This window comes from Glossina fuscipes, unplaced genomic scaffold (genome assembly GCF_014805625.2).
Source record: "Glossina fuscipes isolate IAEA_lab_2018 unplaced genomic scaffold, Yale_Gfus_2 85, whole genome shotgun sequence".
Classification (NCBI taxonomy): Eukaryota; Metazoa; Arthropoda; class Insecta; order Diptera; family Glossinidae; genus Glossina; species Glossina fuscipes.
In genome coordinates this window covers 477,659-501,003 of record NW_023998439.1, presented here as the reverse complement: position 1 = coordinate 501,003, position 23,345 = coordinate 477,659, and the positions used below count along the sequence as shown (strand labels likewise).

General features: G+C 30.9%; 1 protein-coding gene and 1 long non-coding RNA gene across 4 annotated transcripts in view; one reads left to right on the top strand and one right to left on the bottom strand.

Moving 5' to 3' along the window:
• LOC119638219 overlaps nucleotides 1–23,345 on the top strand; it is a 230,363-nt gene that overhangs the window by 76,352 nt on the left and 130,666 nt on the right. The window lies entirely within an intron of this gene.
• LOC119638212 overlaps nucleotides 16,339–23,345 on the bottom strand; it is a 324,089-nt gene continuing 317,082 nt past the window's right edge. For all 3 annotated transcript variants that reach the window (XM_038034881.1, XM_038034880.1, XM_038034882.1), the window contains 4 exons: nucleotides 20,070–20,292; nucleotides 17,974–18,101; nucleotides 17,369–17,479; nucleotides 16,339–16,763 (listed from right to left, as the gene is read on the bottom strand). In XM_038034881.1, coding sequence (XP_037890809.1) covers nucleotides 16,380–16,763; nucleotides 17,369–17,479; nucleotides 17,974–18,101; nucleotides 20,070–20,292 — 846 coding nt within the window. In that variant the 3' untranslated portion in view covers nucleotides 16,339–16,379. The remainder of the gene's footprint in view (nucleotides 16,764–17,368; nucleotides 17,480–17,973; nucleotides 18,102–20,069; nucleotides 20,293–23,345) is intronic.

Sequence of the window (23,345 nt, the reverse complement as noted above, 5' to 3'; positions counted from 1 at the left end):
AGAGAGAGAGAGAGAGAGAGAGAGAGAGAGAGAGAGAGAGAGAGAGAAAGAAAAAAATTTTCATTGAATTGGTCTTAAGATTCTGGATGTAATCAACTTTAGTGACATAATTAAAATTAACTTCTCTACGCGTTGAATTCATGCCTAAAATCGGGGCAAACAAACATCAATAAGATGGAGGCGAAAATTTTTGGAAAATGCTTTGAGAAAATTATGGACGGGTATAAAAGGACAAAAATAGTTATCATATCGAATATTAATAAAGAATTTAAAAAATATTAGGAATTGATTGATCATTTAATTCGAAAAGATTGTATGGAAAATGTTGAACGACAAGTTTAATATTAAAAACAACAAGCTTATGTTCACCTTTTAACGAGTCTCGGATACCCAACACGGTAGAAAATGTAAAAAAATGACAAAAAATATCTTAATAAAAAGCCATCATCCGCCTATTGGTTCCTCGGGATGATAGTGATACCACAAACTTCGATATCAAGGGGTTAATAGTCAATGAATATTCTGTAGGTTGTAGTCGTTTTGCCTACTATGGGAGTGTTGATGGCGAGATTTTCGAATTTAATGTGTGCTTGTTGACCATTTCTCAACATTACATTAAAAATGATGGACATCTTCCCCCATATTTTTCTATTGGGGAGTGGTCAGGAAGTGCCACGATCGAATCCAGTCTGAATAGGGTACGGAATTTTGTTAAAATATTTAAAAAATTGCGACCTATAGGTTGAGCTCAAGAAAGAAGCTGGACAGATGGACAGACTTTGAGAAAGTTATTCTGAATCGACTGGCACAGTAAAAGACGGGTCTATCCGTCACTCATTCGCATAAGCTTAATACCTCGTACTACAAATGGTGTAGTGTCTAAATATGTAGGACTTTCTTCACCATAATAATATATTGTATACATATATAGTGAATACATGAAACTTCCCTTCTTCACTATATCATTATATATAACATCGATTGTGGTTGTCTACAAACACGTTCTTAATTATTGGATGTCATTAAGCGCAAGGAAATTCCAAAATGTAGAACTTTTCAGACGCTAACGTACAGAAGCCGTATAGGTTCAATTATTGTGCGACAGTTGATCCATTTACCTGATAGTTCCAGTGAGCTGATAAGTCAAATATATCAGGCAGATTTATTAAACTTATATAACAATTTTCAATTATATGCTGAAGAAAAATGATACGACTCTTTTCTATGTTAAGTGAGGTGGTGGGTATCCAAGGTTAGATTCGACGCCGATATGATAAGCATAAGAAGCTTTTGTTTTACGTATTATTATTAATTTGAAAAATTTTAATAATTAATTTCCAATCAACTTTTAAACTACTTTTTGAAATTTTTTATATAATCACATTTTTTTTTTTTTTTTTATAAATTTGATTAAAAATTTATAATATAAAATATAAAAGAATATGAGAGTATTACGTATTATGTTAAAGCTTTTCTATAGAATTTTTCCTTTTGCTTAAATTATTCTCCAAAGAAAAACTAAATATAATTCTTGTTATTTTTGCGTAAGAGTTTTTGTGTTTGTCTTGTCTTTTTATTTATTTAGGAGATAATATAACAATTTTTATTTATTTATAGAGTTCAACTTTTTGATAGATAATTGTTGTTGTTTTCACTTTTTTCATTGTAAATTTTTTAACTGGTTTTAAAGCATTTATCAACAAACTTAATATTAAACAATTTTTCTGGGGTTTTTATTATGTATATATATATACGTACATATATATATGTATGTATGTATGTATATTAGACGTATACATACATGCAAATACGTACATCTATATATATATATATATATATATATATATGTGTATTTATACATACAAATGCATATGTATAGACACACACACACACACATAACATGTTTCAAAACATTTATTGGACTTTATTTATTATTTATGTGCTTTATGTCTTTGCATGGGTATATAAGTACATATACATGCGTTGGTTTCTGCTTTTGTTACATGTATTTTTAGATATACTTAACTCTTTTCCTATATCTATTTATGCATATATTTATAAGTGTCTATGTATGCTTTATTTATATATGTTTATCCTTATGTCTGTATTGGCTATTGGTGCGTTTTATTTATATATATATTTGCACATACATATGTATATATACATGTATATATACATGTATATATATATATATATATATATATATATATATATATGTATATATATGCATAGTTAAGCAATAAATATTTTTATTACATTATATTTGGTTTTTTTCTTCTTTTAACTCAACCACATTAGTTTATTATAATATCATTTATTTGTTTATTTTATTAACTATAAGCATTTTCTATATATTTTTTTGCTCATCGTTTTCTTTTTTTTTTTTATTATAAATTCGTCTAATATTTCAACTTTATATCTATACAATATACATAACATATATACATATATTTATATATATATATATATATGTATTTATCTAGGCATTTAAGCATAACCGACATCATTATGCCATTAAAAAGCGTTAAGTGGTTAAGGACACGATAAGTTTCACAGTTTATTCTCAATTAGAGAATTGTTTTTAAAAATTGGAGAAAAAAATTGGAAAGATTGCCCTCTAACGGATTTTAACAAACGAGATATTCGTCTCAAACCGTCATAAATTGTAGACTAAGTTAACCATTTCACGTTGTAGGAGAAGGCCTTTAAAGAGATAGAACCAATTTTATGCATTTGCAGCATTTTATGGATTAATTTTTCTTCTTCTTTCTGTTTACGATTATTTAGCTTGAATAGAAGTAAATTTTAAACTATTCGAAGGAATTGTGAAAGTTTTGAAAACAATGGTCGCATAGATAAGCTGCCTGGATGATCTACATACAATGTTTATTTTATAAGCCAGCCAGTCAGCGTTAGTAAGAAAACCAAACGAGAAGAATAAGAAGTTGTTAACTTCATGTGGAAGATAATAACTGTTGTGTTGTAATGCAAGTGCCTATCCGAGCTCCTAAAAACTTGGAAGCTTTTGATCACTTGGCGACTGTGTATATTGATCTTTGTCTTTGCTTATCTGCGGAGATCATACTTATACTGGCGTAGAGTATTACTTATATATAATAAGCAGATTAGAGCCAAAGCTAATGTCAAGGATCTAGTTCTTGCGGGTTTTTATCACACTGTACTGGTCTTTGTGACACACTTGCCTTAACTAAGGATATCTTTTGATATTTTTTACAAACTTATCTTTTACTTATCTTCTGAGGATAATTTTGCCTCAAACAAACATGTACTAATTTAAAGAAGTGTAGAAACTATTACTTCAAAGCTTTCTCATCAATAATTATGCTTAATTTAAAATCTTTTGCTGCGAGTTATGGGCCATAAGCTGTAAGGCTACTGTAACAGCCAAAAAAACAAATTTTTTAACAATATTTTTGGGATAGAATCGAAGATGGCAAAGTAATAAAATGCGGACAGGTGGTTAAGTATACCCTTAAGTAGTAAAAGCAAAAATTAATTTGGAAAAATATTTAAAAATGACAGCATCCAGTTCATTAAATTAAAGGAACTCTGCTCCCTCTGTGCTTTTTTTATTTTGTTTTTACGAATTCAACTGATAAGAAAAAGATCATTTAATCTACATTTCTGCCAAAGATATTGGTGTCTTTTGAAAATATTGGATTTTGTGTAATCAACGTAAAATACGTGAAACGTTCAAAAACTCTTTATTTCATTAACAGGAAATATTTTATTGATCTTACCGAATATACAGAAAAAAAAAAAAATTTGAGGAAAAAAGATTGTAGAGATTGTAGAAATTTTCGTGTGGGTGTGTTTGGAGAAAAAAGTGCTTAAAATTTCAAGAGGTCTTCCTTTGACATATGGTTATGCTTGAGAAATTAAATTTTTTCATAATTTAAAATTTTGTCACGTCCAGATTTATCGTCTAATGCCTGATACTTCACTACTAAAGGAATCACTTTAATCAATAAAGAAAACTGAAAAAGTTACAATCACCTTATCCTTAGTAAGCTTGAGTGCCTTATTACATTTTCTTGTCTAAATTCGTTTCACTTAGATAATATTTAAACAAAAAGCATTGAAATGTGTCGACGAACAGCTCAGATCTGAGTTCTATGTTTGTCCAGAACGTATGCAGGTCCAGAACGTATGCAAGCATCCCTTAGCTTGGATGCCATAAATACAAAGAGCTGAGACCTTACTCTTTTGTTTTGAAGAGGAGGCAACCTTTAAGGACCTAGAAAATTGCTGCTTAATGCTGGTTACAAGGAAAGAATCTTCTCTTGCTTACTGTTAAGAGACGCGAAAACAATGCTTCATTGGCATAGAATACATGAATACATGTACATGAAATATGTCCATGAATAGCTAAGATCTGAGTTCTATATTATTCAGAAACATATGCATATATAAAGCATCTCTAAGTCTGAATGCCATAAATAGAAAGACCTGAGTACTTTTACTCTTTTGATTTGGAGAGGGACAGTTTTAAGGACCCTTGAAGGTCCTAGCAAAATTGCTGCTTAATGCTGGTTATAAGGAAAGGCATTTCTCTTACTTCGAAATGAGAACATTCGTTAGCTGTTAAAGGGCTCGAAAACAATGCTTCGTTAGCATAGAATACATGAGTAGATGTGCATGAATTTCTTAAACAGAAAGCATTAATGCATTAAAGCTACGTCGGAATATATAATATATAATATAGTAAAAATGACGTCATCATTTAATCATCTTTTCTTATACAAAGGAATCAACGGAAATCCTTAACATATCCTTTTAGGAAATTTTTCTAAAATATTATAGAGATTTTTTTCCTACATATATTTATTTAGATATATATATATATATGTATATATAATTATTTATTTATTTTTATTTTTTTTCTTTTTTTAAATAATTTTATCTAATTCCTATTATTTTACTCTTATAGTGTTTAAGTACATATGTTTACAACATTTTACAAGCGTTTGCAGTTAATCTACAACTAATTTGTTTTCTATAACAATTTAATTCACATTTAATTTATTTATTTATTTATTTTTTTTTTTTTTTGTCATGTTTAGTTAGTTTATTTTGCATTTAGGAAGACATTTTTTCATGATTGTGACCACATAACATATGAAGAAGATACGAATAAAGTAATAAAGGATTTTCATTTATACTCTGTATTCAATATATATTTTTTTGTCGAAAGTTTTTAAATTATTTAAAAAGTTTCTTGATAACAATGAATGGGTCATTAGGTGAAGCTTAATATGTTTAATTTTACATCATTATTTTTACATTTACATCATGCATGTATATATATATATATGTTTATGTTTATAAGAAGGCTTTTACTTGCAAATATCTCTTTAATACAAAAGTTTCTTTCGTATAATTTAAATTATTTAAAAAAAAAAAAAAAAAAAAAAAAAAAAAACAAAATCAAATAAATAAAATATCTCAATATTTATTTACATTATTTACAAAGCCTTGCTTCTTACACTTAATCGCTTTGTCTCATCATTCAGTTCAGTTTTTATTATTATTGTATATATATTATAATATATTATTATTATTTATATTAATATTAATATATTATTTACTTTTATTTAGGTGTTTATTATGATATGTTTATGTTTTAACATTTTTTATTATCATCATTATTATTATTATTATTTTTATTTACCCTTTAATAAAAAAATTATGTTTAAAAGAAAAAAATTTACTGCTATAGTGTTGAAACCTCTTAGAGTCTTGAAGAAATGATTGCCTTAAAAGCATAGATGAAGCTATCGAGTTAAGTAATTGCGGAAAACAAAAGAAAAAAAAGCAAAGCAAGAATAATTTTTTTTCTTTACAGGATCTCAGGATTTTAAGTAATTTAAATTTTATTTCCACATTACAGGAAATGAATAAATTTTTGCTTTTTTTTTTTGTTTTTAACATCAAAAAATATGCAAAAAAATTTCCATAAGGCGATTGCACTATATATGTTTGTAGTGGATAATGGTCTGCCCTACATGTTCCTACATGTTTTTGCTAAAATCGACTTTGCGGCTTCAGAGCTTTCTCGTAGAAAAGACACTTGTGGTCTAATTTTCCTATTTAATTGTCATTGTACATGAAAATTGCCTCAAACGCGCCAATAAGTCACAAAAATCAGGAATATATGGAACTGCTTCTTGTATTGGTTCTTCAAAAATATTTCCGTTGTGTTATAACGCAAGCTTGTTATCCATTTTATGTTCGTTACGCTACTCTTCGGCTATTGTGTGGGTGGAGGGGGAGAGGTGGGGCGACTTCCAAAATCTTAATTCAAGCTATAATTCATTTACGATTGTTTAAGGTTTGTGTAGTGCTGTCATACATTGAATGGTTCAAAATTTTATCGATCTGATAGGCAAACAAATTTGTCTTTTTAAAGGTAAGCAAAATGAAGCAACAGTCACCACGTGGCAATAATTTTGGTTACCCTTAAATGCTAGAAGCGTAGCGGACAACACATATCCGACTCCCGGTAAAATGGTGTTGTAAGTGTTTTTCATTCTGTCTGATGATTGGAAACCTTTATTATATTGCATATGCATCGACGCTTGACTCTATGACAACACCAATGCGCAGTCTTGTCAAATGTTCGAGTATTTTAAGGTTTGACGATCAGCTGAGAGTGACCTTCTACTATTATCGCTTTTAGAATTTCGCAAAAAAAGCAAGCAAGCTAATGGAGTAGGATAATGCCAAGCGTTTTAAGAAGAAGAAAGTAACTTTGAGACAATATTGAATACTTAGTGTTCAGGAATTAAAAAGTGCAATCTTCTGCAGTCTTCTAAACTTTGCAAAAGTGATAACGTATGTCGATCAGCTGAGAATGAACTTACACTTCTACCTCATTTAACACTGTGCAAAAAAAGCAAGCAAGCTAATAGAGTGAAATGGCGCCAAGCGTTTTAAGAAGAAAGTAACTTTGAAAAAGTATGGAATACTTGGTTTCAAGGCTTTAGAAAAACGCAATCTTCTTTAGTCTTTTAAACTATTGGAGAACGATAGCGTATGTCGATCAGCTGATAGTGAAGTTCTAGTCTTATCCCCTTTAGAACTGCACAAAAGTAGCAAGTAAGCTAATAGAGCTAATAGAGCAAAGCAATATTAAATGTTTGATATAAAGCCATTAAAGCAATGCAAGTCGTTCGAATGATTCCCATGCAATCCCATGCAAGTCATCCGAATAATTTCCATGCAATCTAAGAAAAAATTTAAGAGTTGCAATTAATCGTTTTATGCATGAGAGGAGTTTAGTAATCCAACGTTACGTATATTTGTTCATAAAAACTTTCTCTCTTCATGACCGATGAAATAGTTTCTAAGCGCAAGTCAACAAAATGAAAAGCGTAAAATTTTACCTTGTTTTTCGACTTGAAAATCACGCATCGAGCACCAATATAACTACGATTTAACGCAATAATAACTTCTTCGAGATGTGATCCTTGTTTATACTTACATTTCTTCTGTTATATATTTGTTTCGATAGCCGAAGCAATTCACATTCAGAAGCAATTTCGCAACAAATTTATGAGTACACATTGCAGCTAATTACTCATCGAAATTCAAGTCTTTACATACAATAATGATTTCATTAAAATATTTTTTCAACACGTAAGAAAATTGCATTCGGTTGTAGTGGACGAACTTTATCCTAAAACACTCAAAAAAAAAAAAAAAAAAAAATTTGGGAAAAACGTTGTTTGATAATGTTTTAATACGGGGGTGGTTTGAAAATTTCCATTTTTACGAAATATAAATGAAAATTTTCATAATGTGTCCGTTGTAGTTTATCAGAGGTGCTCTGATTCTACATTGCACTGTATACGTGCGTTTTGACCGATTTAATCCATTGTGTCTCGCTCTGCCAAATGTGAAACTAATAATGTAATTTTTGCTATTACGGATGGACGTATCGGCAGACATGCTTAAATTGATTTTCAATTTGACGTTCACCAAGACTGTATGTACTCTATAAGGTCTTGAAAACAAGTCCTTCTGTGTGCTGCAAACGATTCGACAAAATGAATACATTCTCCCAATCTTCGGTAGTGAGTAAAATTGTTATCGAAATTGGAACTTGGGCGGTTTAAAGCGCAAGAACAAATGAGAAAATTATATCCACTTGTGGACGAATCTTCAATTACGCGCGATTCAAACAGAAATTTTTTTCATCATTTACCAGGAAGTTAAGGGGACCGTAATCAATATTTGAACTCAATATAAGGACTCCATACCTGTGTGCGTTGAAATGCTAACAAAGATTTAGTAAAGCTATTCAATTTTTGTGAATGTATCGTTGTGCTCGTTCGATCGAGCTTATGTCACTTAAATGAAGGTCACGCTTCAAACTTCGCGGACTGAATTTTGAAGTAAGTTTTTCATTTTCAATGTAAAACTTATTTCACTCCTATTTTCTCTTAATAGTATCGCATATATATGAAAAAAGGGGCAAAAAGTCGCCTAATATTCCTATGTACAGATGGCTAACCAATGTAGCAGTCGTGCGAAACAAAGTGAAGAGTAAACCGAAATCGTTTTTTTTTTTTTTTTTGATTTTAAAGAACAAAACTTTGAGGATATAATTGCCGCCTGCGAGTCAATGTTTGGCAATTATATTCTTGACTTTACATTGATATTTGTTCTGCCTAATTGACTCCGTGTTATTGTATTGAAGGCGATAACATGTAATAAGAACTTAAATAAAAAGTTTCGATATATAAATATATATATATACGTACGTATGTATAGCTGTATATATATATATCTTTGCTTAAATACACTTGTTATTTTATTTTATATATATCCATACATATATATCTATATAATGGGTCATACAAAAAGTCTTTCCGTTTTTTTCCGCGGTTTTGGACTCCTCTTTATAGCCTGCTCTTTTCCAATGATTCTAAACTGTCAGGTGCTTGACCTTTAGTGCCTACCCTATTCGTGACAGCTTACATACCGGTCTTGCTCCACCAGTTGCGAAATTTCTTCGACTTTCTCGACAAGAGGTGCATGCAATGCATCGAAATTTCCGGAATGGAATTGAGCAAACCATTCCTGGATTCTTCGTTCACGCACAGCATTGTCACCGTTTACTTTACAAGCTTTTCGGCATGGTTTACCTTTTTCGCAGTAAAGACAACATCACATAGCATATTCCTTCAGATATTTTACTCAAATCAATATAACTTTTAATAAGAGCAAAGAAATGAAAAAAGTGTCTTCCCAGAAAATTAAGCTGAACTTTGCCCGATAAATAGACATTAAGATCATTACCGCAAAGACGTTTTATATGACCTAATATATATATGAACATATTATGCGCTCAGGCATAGCATATGCAATTCCTTCCTGTGTGACATTAATAGCAGTTTATATTTTACTATCAATTTTCATGGTTGTAAATTAATCTAGTGTAAAAATAAAATAAAAGAAAAATCTGCATATTTGATGCCATTTTAAAATGTACATATATGTACAAAAATATATCAATATACATATCCGAGCGAAATATATGTGAAATGTATTCGCATTTACGTGTGCTGAAAATTTTTAATAAATATCCTCATATAAAACCGCGGCACATATATTTAATGGCGACCACAACGCGATATTTATTAAAAATAATTATAACGAAAAAAAAAAAATTATGTGAAAATATATGAAAAGTTCAACATTTCCACAATTTCAGACAGTTATTCTTAAAAATTGGAGACAAAACAAATTAAATGAATATAACATTATGTATACAGCATGTAGGATATGTGCGAAAGCATCTATACGCGTATTATGGGTCTTCATGCAATCACGTGTATCGATGGTAATGAGAAGAGTAAAAAAATTGCGAACCGACGTTAATTGAAAAAAAATTTGAAGAGAATTTTTCTCTCAATGGTTGCGAAATTTTTACTTATCCGCAAGGCATAGCCGAGTAGGTGAGAAACGCGAGCAACAAGTCCGGGTTTACAGGTTCAAGTCTGGTGCAGTGCTATACGGTTTACTTTGGCCATAGTTATAGTGAGCGCTCAGTCGGCAAATTCATAATAGTCATTAGGCTGTGATCGCTTTCCTATCTATTTCTCTTTCGTCGATCTTCACTTCTTCCCGAACTTCACCATGTTATGCGGATAAGGTAGCGATTGGTAAGGCAATAAAAAAAAAGATATACGATCAAGGTTCACTATTTATTGTTTGAGAAAGGAGCATTGTAAGCGGAATGGCACTGCATATTTATTATTCTGTGCCATTTCTACAAAGGGCTCTAAACACACGAGAAACTTGGGCAACATTTTGAAGTGTTTAGAGTTTAGTATAAGTGTATCAAGAGATGAATTGTACACAAGAACGTGCAATGTACTGAGCAGTCGGTCAGTATGGGAAAAGGAACCGTTGAAATAAGGCAGCTGTGTAGAAACATAAAAACTGATATTGGCTTCAATTCAGTCTTTAAAAGAGTGACTCTAAGCCAGGACCATTAGGAATGAAGAAAATGAGCAAAGACGTGGACAAATTCCTATCTCTAGGAATTATAAAATGCACAGTTTCGAATAAGTTAAGACACGGAAAGCCAGAGAACTATTTCAAAGGAATTTGTCAGAATTTGCATATATTTCTAATATCAATTAGCTTGGCCGGGGCAAAAGTCAAGTAATCTTTACGCTCTGAAGTTAGGAGCGTTTGATTTGCTTTTTTTCTTCGTCATCAAATTTGTTATATCTGGTGAAAGCGATAGTTCCACTTCAAGAAGCTCTTAGGGAACAAAAATTTTGTAAAATTAATTTTTTTTTTTTTTACAATCTACACAGGGTTGCATGAAATCCCTTATCGGCTTGAAATTAGGTCACTGACTGAACATATCTTTTTTTTCATATGGTTGAAAGTGAAAGATTGATAATTCAATTATATTATTTGTTTACTTCTTTTTTTCTTTTGGTTTTTTATCAAATATATTTAATTTCATGTAGATGGTGCTCAAGCGATATACAAGCAATACATAAAATTGCATTTTAATATATATTAAAGTTGGTGGCATTTTTCTGCTTTAAAAGGTATTACGCGTACAATGCTTTCCTCTCTATTATGTATTATTATTATTATTTTTTTTTTTATTTGATAGTCAAACCATATCCTCACGTCTTTTCGATTTCCTTTATAGCATATTCATAGCATGCATTATTGCTTTAAGTTGGAGAAAATTTAGCCTTTAAGAGGACGGAGGCGGTTGTAACCGTAATCAACGATAAGAGAAAATACAGGTTTAATTGAAATAAAATTTTCTGTTTGTCCACTTTGAGCAGACAAGCACTTATGCAAACTGTAACTCAGTCGTATCCGAGAAGTTTACCTGCTTTCATGCATATGTATTAAATACGTAAATTAAACAAGCACACATACATATATATACATATACAGTATTTTTCACTTAAAAGTTTTATATTTTTTTGAAGAGAGTAAAGCGATCAATTCCTTTAAAATGTGTCCTGTATATATAAAAAAAAAAAAAAAAAAATTACCAATGCATATTTCTATACCTTGTTGACCTCTTTTATAAGATATGAAATTGAATATGTTTTAAAATTTAGAAGTATTTGCATTTATAAATAAGAATAATTTTGGATCGTGTTTTATTCAGTGGCATACCTGACGTTGCGTTAGAAATTCTTGCTGAATTTTATCGATCAAGAAAGTATGTCCGTTCACATGCCAGCGCTCTATACACGAAAGACTGTTCTCAGTAAGTCAACTCAATAACAAATAGAAAAGTTCGCAATAACTTGTAAATTACGCTAGACATCGAGCTATATACGCTCGATTTATATGGCTTACGGTATACGGTATTTAGGCAAAGGAAAATCTGAAATTTTCATTTAGTAACTTAACGCGTCAAAATTATTCTGCTACACAGCTGATTTTGGTTAGCATTAAAGAACTAATAATGAATAAATGAGTAAAAATCGCTTCCTATCACTTAACGGAAGAGTACTGTATGCATAATTTCGTCTATGTGCTTTCATATTTTCGCAGCCTCGTGTATATACATTTTAATTGAAATCTGACAGAGGCGGTGTTAATATTTTAAGCGTTAAATTTATTACAATTCATTTAATTAATATTGCGAATCGCTCTGTAGCGTAAAAAAATGCATAATATGTACGAATACCATGCCTACATACATACCTACATAGATATATATATATATATATGTATATATATTCATCGGAAAATGTTGATATTTATGAAAATTTTATATTTATAGGGAAAATTGTATATATGTGTTTATCTCTATGTAAACAGTTTGCGGTAAACGTGTTCACATATTTTTTGCACTCAGATTAATGTAATGGAGCTTTATTTATATTATGCAAATTATATTCGATTCAAATTTACGCTACTATGCACATAATTGCAAATTTTGTAGAACAAAATTTTATTTTTTTTATTAAAAAAAATCGATAAATTTTTCTCCGAAGAGAAGAGAGCTCTTTGGTTGTACTAACATATACACATCGTTTTTATAATAGGGAATAGGAAAGCTGGCCTTAGCGTGAATACTGCATATGTACTAAAGAGCAAAGCAAAGACGGCGTATGTACTCAAAGCACGGCTGATTACTGTATAGACATTTTAAAATAATAACAATTTTCTCGATGTTAATCAATTTTTGCAAAAACCGAAGTGAAACTTTCCTCTTCACGTTATAGAAACTTTCACGAATATCGAATCTGTCCATCGATTCAAAACAAAAACTGTGAAATCATTTGAAATATGCTTCAGCAAAAATGTTACAGCCTTAGGTCCTGAACATAATTTTAAATTCCATTTGACTGGATAAAAGGATAACTTATACGCTCGGGCAAAAGGAAAGGTCTTTGGTAGACGTGTTTGAAAAAAATGATGAGCCTACGAACGAACAGAGAACGAGCACTTGTTCACAGCTAAAATGTTCGCACTTACGTAACCAATGGTAAAGTATAAGAGAGTGAGAGTTTGTCGACAGCAAAAGGATCGAAAGGTTATAGTCGCCTTCTGTTACTTTATCTTTTCAACATTTCATATAAATGTTTTTCCCAAAATTTATACAACGAAGCAGAAAACACAAGCAATTTTTCCCGTAAGAGAATCGGAAAAAAGACCATAGGCTCAATAAAAAAATATTTTCGTTAGAAATTTGTTTAAATCATGGAATGCGTTTCACTTACATTTCGTAGGTAGTTTAGCATAGTTTCAAGTGCACACATCAATAAGATTCGTAGACATGCTATACACACTATATTCTGTAAGATGAATGCGTTTTCAGTGGGAAAAAAAACCAAGGAATATACTAAACTTGTAATACTGAATCAATTGCTGCGACATTTAAATAGACGAACAAAGACAAGCTGCCTATGGGTGGGTTTTGGGTCTTATCTTGAATGTATAGGAAAAATCAACTAAAAGTCGCAATGTTTTAAACGCGTCCAAGGAACGAATAGCATAACAAATTTTATTCTTCACAAGCAGATAGAGAAAACACATACATTCATCATATCAATATCTTCTCATTCTTCTTATAAATCTCTTCTTAAAAAAAGAGTAAACGTCCGGCGACATTAATTTGTTTACACGTTTCAAAATATTACTAACCAATTACTGCGGAACTATCACTAGTAATAAGTACGAAATGCTGGATCATAATCCCAAATATAAGCAAAACTTAGCATGTTTTTTCGATCTCACTTCAACCGACATTTAGTTCTTTGGTTATATTTCGAAAACCTAATATAGTTCAACTATCTGTCGAATCAAAGCGTGCCAGTTTCTTTGGTCACGTTAGAAGCAATTAAGTGAACTTTTTTTCATTGGTTTCTTTAAAAGTGCATTTTGATATGAACGAGGCATCAAGCGAACGATTAAGGCAAGCAACTCTTAAAAGACTCTATAGATACTTTTATTAAGAAAGGAACTTTTAATATCTTTACCTAGTTAGAGGGAATTGTGGATTTGTTTAAGATCTAGATATAAACATTTAAATGAATGCAAGTGGTTTCCAAATTATTCGCCTTATTGCTTCGGAGATGAATTCAGAGAATTTTGAAAGTCCACAATTACATACATAAGACATTCGGACATCGAAATATTGTTGAAAGCTGACAAGTCCTGTACGATTTTCAAGAAATCACTTTTTTTAGCTTTAATAGCCTCTTAAATGATCAGATATGATATGAACAGAAATTTGTGGGCGTGGCAAGTTCTTGAATGATCTACAAATTTGATATTCTCCACACAGCTATCCAACTGTCTAGCTGTCTAGCTATATGGCGAAAGACCGCCTTATCCAAAGTGCAAGCAGAACAACGCCAACAATTTTTATTCCTTCTTTTTTGCAATCCTTCACAATCTTCCGCAATCGTTTATTATACGTTTAAAATGACGTTTTCTAGTGAAACATGTGTACGATATTTTCGATAAGTTAATTGAAGCATTATTTATTAACAAATGATTGCCTTTTTTTGCAAGTCAAAAATATATATTTTTCACTCAAATGTCAGTCAATCACGCAAAAATCAATAACTTTAATCCCATGTGTATTATTCTAGCTATAGACATATAGATTAAGTGATTTTGTTCTTTTTTTTTTTTTTGTTTAGTTTTTGGTTTCCACTTCGTATCAATTACATTGATTGCCGCGCAGAGCCAATTAAATTGAAGATGTCTCTGCCGAGAAGGGTTGCGGTGTTGCCATTTGTTAATAGTTTTCAAAAATAGATTTTTTTTTTTTTAAAGTTAAATATATGCTTAATAATTTCATTCGCTTCCATTCTAAGAAAATTATCAATTCAACGCTTGTCTTTACATCGCCAAAGTGGTTAACCTCCTTAACAATCTGACATGAGTTGTGTTGTCTCATTTAAAAGAAAAACAGGATCGAGAGGATTTGACCATCCTTTTAACCGATAAGTCTTATTATTATTAGGCCTACCGGAAAGTTCTACCCGTTTTTCGCATCCTAATTTTCGAAAGTCTTCCGAAATGCTTTGTTGAGCTGAATCATGCTAGCAAAAAAGCATTTTACTCTAACATGATCTTGACGGGGTCGTTGCCAGAGCAGCTGTCATTTAATTGAAATTTTTCAAAGCATTTTCCGCATGTTCTCTCCGAAACTGTACCTGAATCAAATGCTTTTGTATAGCGTTTTCCCCTGGTTGAAATTCATTCAAAACACAATGACTTACAAGAGCTTTATAAATATCAATCGCAATACGATCAAGTCTCGTTTAATACTAAGACGTCTCTTCTTCGTTTTAGTTCATTTGCTAGGTTAGTATGAATATATTCAGCAGTAAGAAGAGAGAGAGAGAGAGAGAGAGAGAGAGTGAAAATATATGCCACGCATGCCTATTGAAATTTGTTGTAACCGGAACGGGCAGAACTACTCGCTGTCCTATTACACTTTCACTCATCAGTGATTTAATTAAATTGTTTTCCATTAACTCTGCAGATAAGTTTACATCAAAAAAAAAACTATACACAATTAAAAAACAATTAATAAAATTAATTGAGTTGGAAATGTCAAAAAAAAACAAAAGAGAAGAAGACAAAAGAGAAATCGATTATCACTTTACTAGTTAGTTAATAGTTATTAATAGTTATTATAATTTGAATTTATTCTAGTTTATGAGATTATCATAAAAACGAATTTAAGTTTATGCGAAATCAAAAATTGGAAAAATGAAAAAAATTAAAACTGAAAGTTATTAAATAAAGCTTTTCAGAGTATTTATTATAAATTAATTTCGCGCATAGTTGTTATATATATGTATATATATATATATATGCAGTGGAGTGGAGTTATTTTACAATTCTTTTATAGTAATTTCTGTAGTTCTTTTCTTAATTTTTTTTTTTTTACGTATAAAGCTAACTTGGTTTTCATACTCTTTTCGTATATATATATAGATATAGATATACACTTTACTCTAAACTATCAGTAAATTTATTATTCAACTTTATTATCGTCACGTTTTCGTTCGCTTGTGTTTCTGACTTGACTGTACATAATATATATATTCCTTTATGGTAACTAATGGCTGCTGTTATTTATATAAATCGTTTATTGTAGGTATGCTTACTTACTTACTTTTCAATTTTTAATTATCATTATTATTATTATTATTATTATTATTATTATGTTTAATAATTTTGCTTACTTTACATCTGTGTATGTTTGCATACTTTGTTTTTGCAAAATTTGTATTATATTTATATGTATATATATATATATATATATATATATATATACACACATGTATAGGGACTATTTATGTATATATCTAAGCATTGTTCTAATTATGTCATGTCGTTGTCATTATTAAATGTTGTCTACTCACTTGTTGCTGCCTAAGTAACAGTTGTTGCTGCTTTAGTTGTCGTTTTTGTTGTTGTTGTTGTTCATATTGTTGTTCATGTTGTTGTTGTTCATGTTGCTCTTGTTGTTGTGGTTGCGTTAAACAGCTAACTTGTGTTATGAAACTTGTTATTAACGTTAAAGTGATTAATGTGAATATCAGTAAGTTGCCGGAGATAGTTCGATTTAAGTCAACAGTTGCATTATTCTCTGGCCAAACAATTTCGACTTCAGCCATTTTAAAAATGCTTAGTAGTCGGTGGGATTGTAATTCATGATGCTCGGAATTAATATGATGTGTTATCGTTTTTAAAATAGTTGTGCATTCATCCTAAACAAGAAGAAGAAGAAGAAGACAAAGAAGACGAAGCAGAAGAAAAATAAAATGAAAAATGTTGTTCATAAGATGAGCAATGTTAAGCAGAGTTAAACCGGCCGATCTATCCAACGAATTTGAAAATTCTTTGTTTCATACTTTTCGTAACATAAAACTCGGAATAGTTAAAGTGGGTATCTCTGAGTTAAAAGTTTGCTTAAGATCTTCTTCAAAATATTGCATAATGTTGTAATTCTAACATATGGAGAGCGTGGCCAAAATATAAAAAAAAAAAAAATATTCTTTTGATTACGCTGATTACGCCCCATTATCGGTTTTTGATATTAAAATTCTTGCCGGGAATAGTTTCGGTGTTGCCATCTTTCAGCATCCTTCAGAAACAATCTTTTTTTTTTTTTTTGGCATTCGAATACATGTCCAATAAGTTATTGCCCCCAATAAAAAAAACGAAAATTTTGTTAAAAAAAAGCTTCTTCTGATTCAAGGAGTAATCAAAATTTTAACTGCCTGATCTAATCTGATCGTATACTATCGAAACAAGGGAGTTATTGAGTAAAAGAAAGAAAAAAAATTACGTTAAACTTTTAAAAACTATTTACCTTTTCTTTACGCAACGATTCAATGGCCTTTAGTTTAGCATCATGCGGCAAACGAGCAGCAATAATAATATTTTCATCAGTCATATTGAATAATGTTAATGTGCATTGAGTCTGAAAAATTAAAAAAAAAAGAAATTTATATCCGTTAGATAAAAACAATATATATATATATATATGAAACTTTAATAACCATCAACTGTTGCGCAAAAACGAACTCAGAACGTTACGCTAATGTTATTATAAATCAACGACAAGTTTAAAAGTTGAACAATTATCTTTCAACTTATTCTGTGAGTTTTTATGTTACTATATTTATTAGTAGTTTTCTAATTGCATCGCTTACTCTATAGGTATTACCCAAGAATTCTTGCTAAGATTCGTTCTATTCGTTATTCACAAGAACAGGCGACATGCTCGCAAACGGACAAAGTTGAATTGACTCAGAGAGAGAGAGAGAGAGAGAGAGAGAGATAGACGATATAAATATACGTATGTACTTAATGGAATTATTGTACAGATCGCCAAACTTCCTGGAGAAGAAAACGATGCCTCCATCGTAAAAACAGCTGTAGAATGTTTTATAAATGTAAAAACTTGTAACATACCTGATTATCGATATAAGTGGTAACGTATTGTTGCAAAGCTCTAACAGCATCTTGAACGCCTAGGTTCGTATGAGGGCGTAGTAGAGCTTCATCAGCCGAACTATAGCCAAGCATTAAGAAAACACCACCTATTAGAGAAATTAAATAAACAAGAAAGTATAAGAATAAACTGATTAATTGAAAAATTGAAAGTCTTAGAGACAGTTGGAAGACAGTCTCATGAAAAGCGGAAGCTTGTCTACACAGGTTCTTATATAGCCCTGAGAGGACGGGTGAGATTAAGACCTCGCACGTTTACATAACTTATCTCTTACATTATCAGGTTTAAGTCTCGTAAGTAGCTACTATTTGTTAGAGATCTCTTTAGATTAAAGCAACTCAATGTCTGGAAAGAAAAATTATCTCTCAAGCAGCTATTATAGTTACTACGCAACACTTTAGTAGGAGAGCGTTACAACCCATAAATACAGTATAGCGCAAAATTCACGAAAATTCGGATTTTGAACAATTTGGACTGCAAAGTGTTGCAACGAAGCAAAAAGGCCAGGCCAACGACTAAAACATTGACAATAACGCGCGATGAGTTTGAATAAAAAACAAAGAAAAGCTTATATATATCTCCGTGGATGCACTGGAGAAACAATGCTTGCTGGATGTTCTTCATGCCGCCACGCGAAAATGATGCTTTCAGTCTTGACATTACAAACCAACTATAGAGCATCTGCGACATTGTCTAACATTGATTAAGTTATTGCCAGCAGCGACTGAAAAACTGCATTAAAGGGTACACGCTCTGCCATATTGTCTGTAATATGGTTTGCAGTCAACAGACAATGGCGATGAAGACGTACGGACACATTAAAGGAAATTCATGGCTTTTTTTAGTTAAGTTTACATTTTCCGTACGAACGGCAATCTTCTATATGGCTTTTCCTTTGTCGATACCTCTGAAAATGTTCTGAAAAGTGCTTCGGAAAAGCTTTCTTCGCTAATAGTACGACTAAATTCAAGCGAGTAGTGATGAAACCTAAACCCTTTTGAAACAAATAAGAGATCGACATCAGAGTTAACTCGGAAGAGAAAAGTATTAGACGCCGGCTTGGACTCGTTGACTACTGTGCTTACACTGCAATTATTATTATTTTCTTCTTTTTTGTTGTACTTGCTGAACGGATTGCACCCCACTTTCGGGGGAGCATTACTGTTAAGAACAAAGGGGGTAAAAGCCAAAAATCAGAGAATTGATTTGTGGTAATAGATATATACATGTTAAAGCCTAAATAATAGATGGCAACTCTACTACTTTTCTATATATATATCGCAGCAATTTGACATTAATTTTCGTTAGAGATAAGAATCTCATTCTCCAACAATGCGGTTATAAAATTTGCTCTACATACTATATTAAATGATGAAATATGCAAAAAAGATGTTGAGGCTTCGATTCGACAGTAATAAATTTCAATTCAAAATTTCATTTCTCCACTATTGCAAACGTTTCATTCAAGGACTACAGCAGTAAGACAACTTTTTTAGAAATTTTCTATTAACTAATTACATCAAAAGAAAAGCAAACAAGCGCGATATACGCTGCTCATCCATCCCCAGCTAGTCGAGCCAAGTTGTCAAATTAAAATATAATATGTCTCTTCAAATCTTACTAGCTTGAGAGATTTGTGTACTAAATATTTTCATTTCCTACTTGGAGAGGCAAACGTAACGCTACTACTCGTGCAGTTATTCGGAAATAATAATAGAAAATAATGGAAAATGTTTTACTCGTTATTTATGCTAAGGAGATAAGTTATGTTTTTTAAAGAATTATTCATAAACAGCAATTCTCGGTAAGCTTTATGTACTTAATAAGTACTGACAGTAATGATGTCCGCAATGGAGAAGAGAGAAAGAGTCATCATACAGACAATTCTCTAACATTCGTTATGACAATATATTTATTCCTGGTTATTTGTAAATATCCAAACAAGAAAAGAAAAAAAAAAACAAAACAAAACCAGTAAAAAATTTCATAAAAAAAAAATAAAAAAAAATTGTTTTTTTTTTTGTTCATTCATTTCATTGCTTCGCATTTCCCTCACCTGGTAAAGAATATTCGCCCAATGGTGGTTTCATGCAGATAAAACGTCCAGAATAGCATAGACAACGTCCACGAAATGCTTGATATGCGGGCGAGGCATGACTATAAAATGCCAAAGCCGTACGACATGGTGCAAAAGGTACGCAGAGGGCATGACAGGTTAATGTTAGAGATTCGCCACAACTGCATAATTCACTGCATTCAGCATCGTCCAACGAATAAATCTGTATTTAAGGATACATAAAAAGAATATAAACGCATTTTTTTATTTTTTTTTTTAATAGAGAAAAATCACTTAAAAAAAGCATAAGCTTAAAAGGAATTAAAAGGAAAATTAAAGAGTAAAAATGCGAAAAAAATCACAGAATTTTACTTCTCTCTCTGCTTTAAAACATTTTTTTTGATTAAAAATTTTTGAAGAATTTTTCCTATGCACCATATCATTATCGTTCCGGTTCGCATATATATATATATGCAATATTAATTTTCTCTTCTCGAGTGTTTTCGATAAATTTGTTGTTGTATACTAGTATTTATAATTAAAAATTAAAGCTCTTACAAATCTGTTGACCAACCATTCAAAGTAGTGAGAGGTATACTAAAATCTTTATTCCATGCGTAGCACAAAACGTAAAATGCCTGCTTTGATGCTGTGATCTTAAGACTTTACTTATTTATGTGCCTCCTACATACACAACCCTCACAAGTCTCTTTTTCTCTTTATCGTTATTGGCGAGACTTACTTACAGAATTAGTTATCTATTTAGTTATATCGAATTCTTTGCGCCAATAACCTCTTATCCGAATACGAATTTAAAATTGATTCGGTTTAATTTCGCATATGAATCTTGCAGGTCGAACAACACATTCACAATAATGAAGTAACGAAATTTTTCACAGGATGCTATGATAATAGATTATTTGTAATAGGAAATGTTGCAAGTATTTGTCATTAGCTTACGAAAAGATGACAATTGAATAGATTATCTCGCATACTGCGATGCATTGCTTTACCAGTAAGAATCTCTGACTTGATAATAACTTGAATTGACAAACAATGTTTACTTACAGCAAATACAAACAAACAAAAATGCAAGCTAAATACCATGGAACATTTGCTTCTGAACGTCCGTCCGCCCGTCCGTCCGTCCGTCCGTCCTTTAAATAAAAAAGTTCCGAGTTTTCAAAATCTCTGTTCTTTGCCCTATTGTCTTATGAACAAATGATAAGAAAAAAAAAAAAAAAAATAATGATCGAACGAATGATCAGAAAAAAACAAAAAAAAAAAAATCGTATTAAACGTCTACAGTAATAAATCTAAGATTTATTTGTTATTATTCTTTTGTGGTTCGGAGATAAAAGCAAAAGTTAAGATAAGTTTATTGGCCCATTATTTGGTTACCAAAGTCTTGAATCTCTTGATTTTCATGGTTTACTTAGTAGTAGTGGATATTTAAGATTTGTCTTAAGACAAATAATGTTTGCCTAATTGTTGGTTGTTTTTCCTTTTGCTTTTTTTTTTTTAAGAGAACATTTTATTGTATTCTTTACTTTTTTAATCTTTACGGTCTTAAGTCTCTTTATTTGTTTCATGTATATCATCTATTTTGTGTATTTATTTTGAGTTTTTTTTTTGTTTTTTTTTTTTTGTTTCGTTTCATTTTACCATAAGTAAATGCTTGCTTTAATAACTTTTTTAAGTAAGTATTTTCTCTCTTCTCGTATGTTTACGTATGCGTGTGTATGCTCGCATTCATTTTAATATCCTTTACGGTTTTTATTTTGTTGTTATTTGTTGTTGTTGTTATTGTTTGTTGCCTTTGTTGCTCTTCTAAGCTACTTAGTGAGACTTGTTCGGTTTATTTAGTTCTCCTCCTCCCTTTTGAAAAAATCTTTATGTGTTTAGTGAGTTTCCTTTTCCGTTTTTAAATGCTTTTGTGCATATTTATTTGCTTTTTTTTTTCTTATTTACAACAATTTTCCAGTTGCTGTTAATATGTTGCATTTAAAATAATTTTACTCTAATTCTTGCATTTAACGCAGATCGCGAATGGTAACGGTATGGTATTTATGTTTTATAAAAATTATAACAATACTAATCCTTTGTTATTTGGCTTTCGCTTATGACTTTCTATTCCTCTTATCATTTTTTTTTTTTTTCCATTTATCATTCTTGTCTAATTCTCCTAGTTAATGTAAATAACAACAACAACAACAAAAAAAAAAAAAATAAATAAATAAAGAGAAAAGAGGATTATATGCGAATCAAAATTTTATGATGGATTAAATACAATAATTCTGCACTGTAGAGTGAAATTATTTAATATCAACTAGTATGTCGTTGTAGTAGATTTATTTGTTGAAAATTTAAGGCATCATTTTTTAGTCTTACTTGTTATTTTCCTTCTATTTTACTATTAATTTATTTCGGTTTTGCACTTGTGTACTACCAAGCCTTGTATGAGTGTCGAATAGATGAACAGATAAGATATAACTTGAGGATCACAAATAATATCCCTATCACTATCTAGGATATAATGCGTATCTCAGATTACAATTATAGTAATAAAATAAAACAAGTCGGATCTTGCATATCCACCCCATAAACGCTTGGTGCATTTAATGTCCAAGAAATCGATCTTTTGAAACGCCCTAATACTTTATGTATTAAACGTCTCCTATAAATAAATTATAAGTAACCCTCCTTATCGCTTACTACTCTCCAACTCCTTTCATTTGATTCCCATATCAACGGCATTGTAATGAAAGGATAGGACGTCGTGACGGATTCTACTCTATAAATTACTTTCTGCGATTGACTAATTTTTTTGATTAATAGCTAGGCACTTTGGAAAAATATTAGTCAGTCCGGGTCGAATAAGCAGCTTGTTGCTAAAAGTATTCTCAAATTTCAATTTCAATCCCATCCAACTTTCCCCACTTTAGTCACATTAGCCTTTGTGTTCTTTTTTATGCCTACCACTGAAGGATGGGGGTATACTTAGCTTTCATAATGTATGTAACGCCCAAATGAAAGCTTTAAAGACCCTATAAAGTATATATATATATTCCTGATCAACGTGAAATTCTGCATTGATTAAGACATGGCCGCCCGTCTGTGTATTGTCCGTTGTAACATTCTTCTGGCCACAAAAATGAAGCTATCGACTTTAAATTTGGCAGAAATATTGGAAGTTTTTTGCATGCAGATTGGTATCGAAAATGGATCAAATTTGTCGAAAGACAAGCTCACAGCATCATTTAAACTGAGAACATC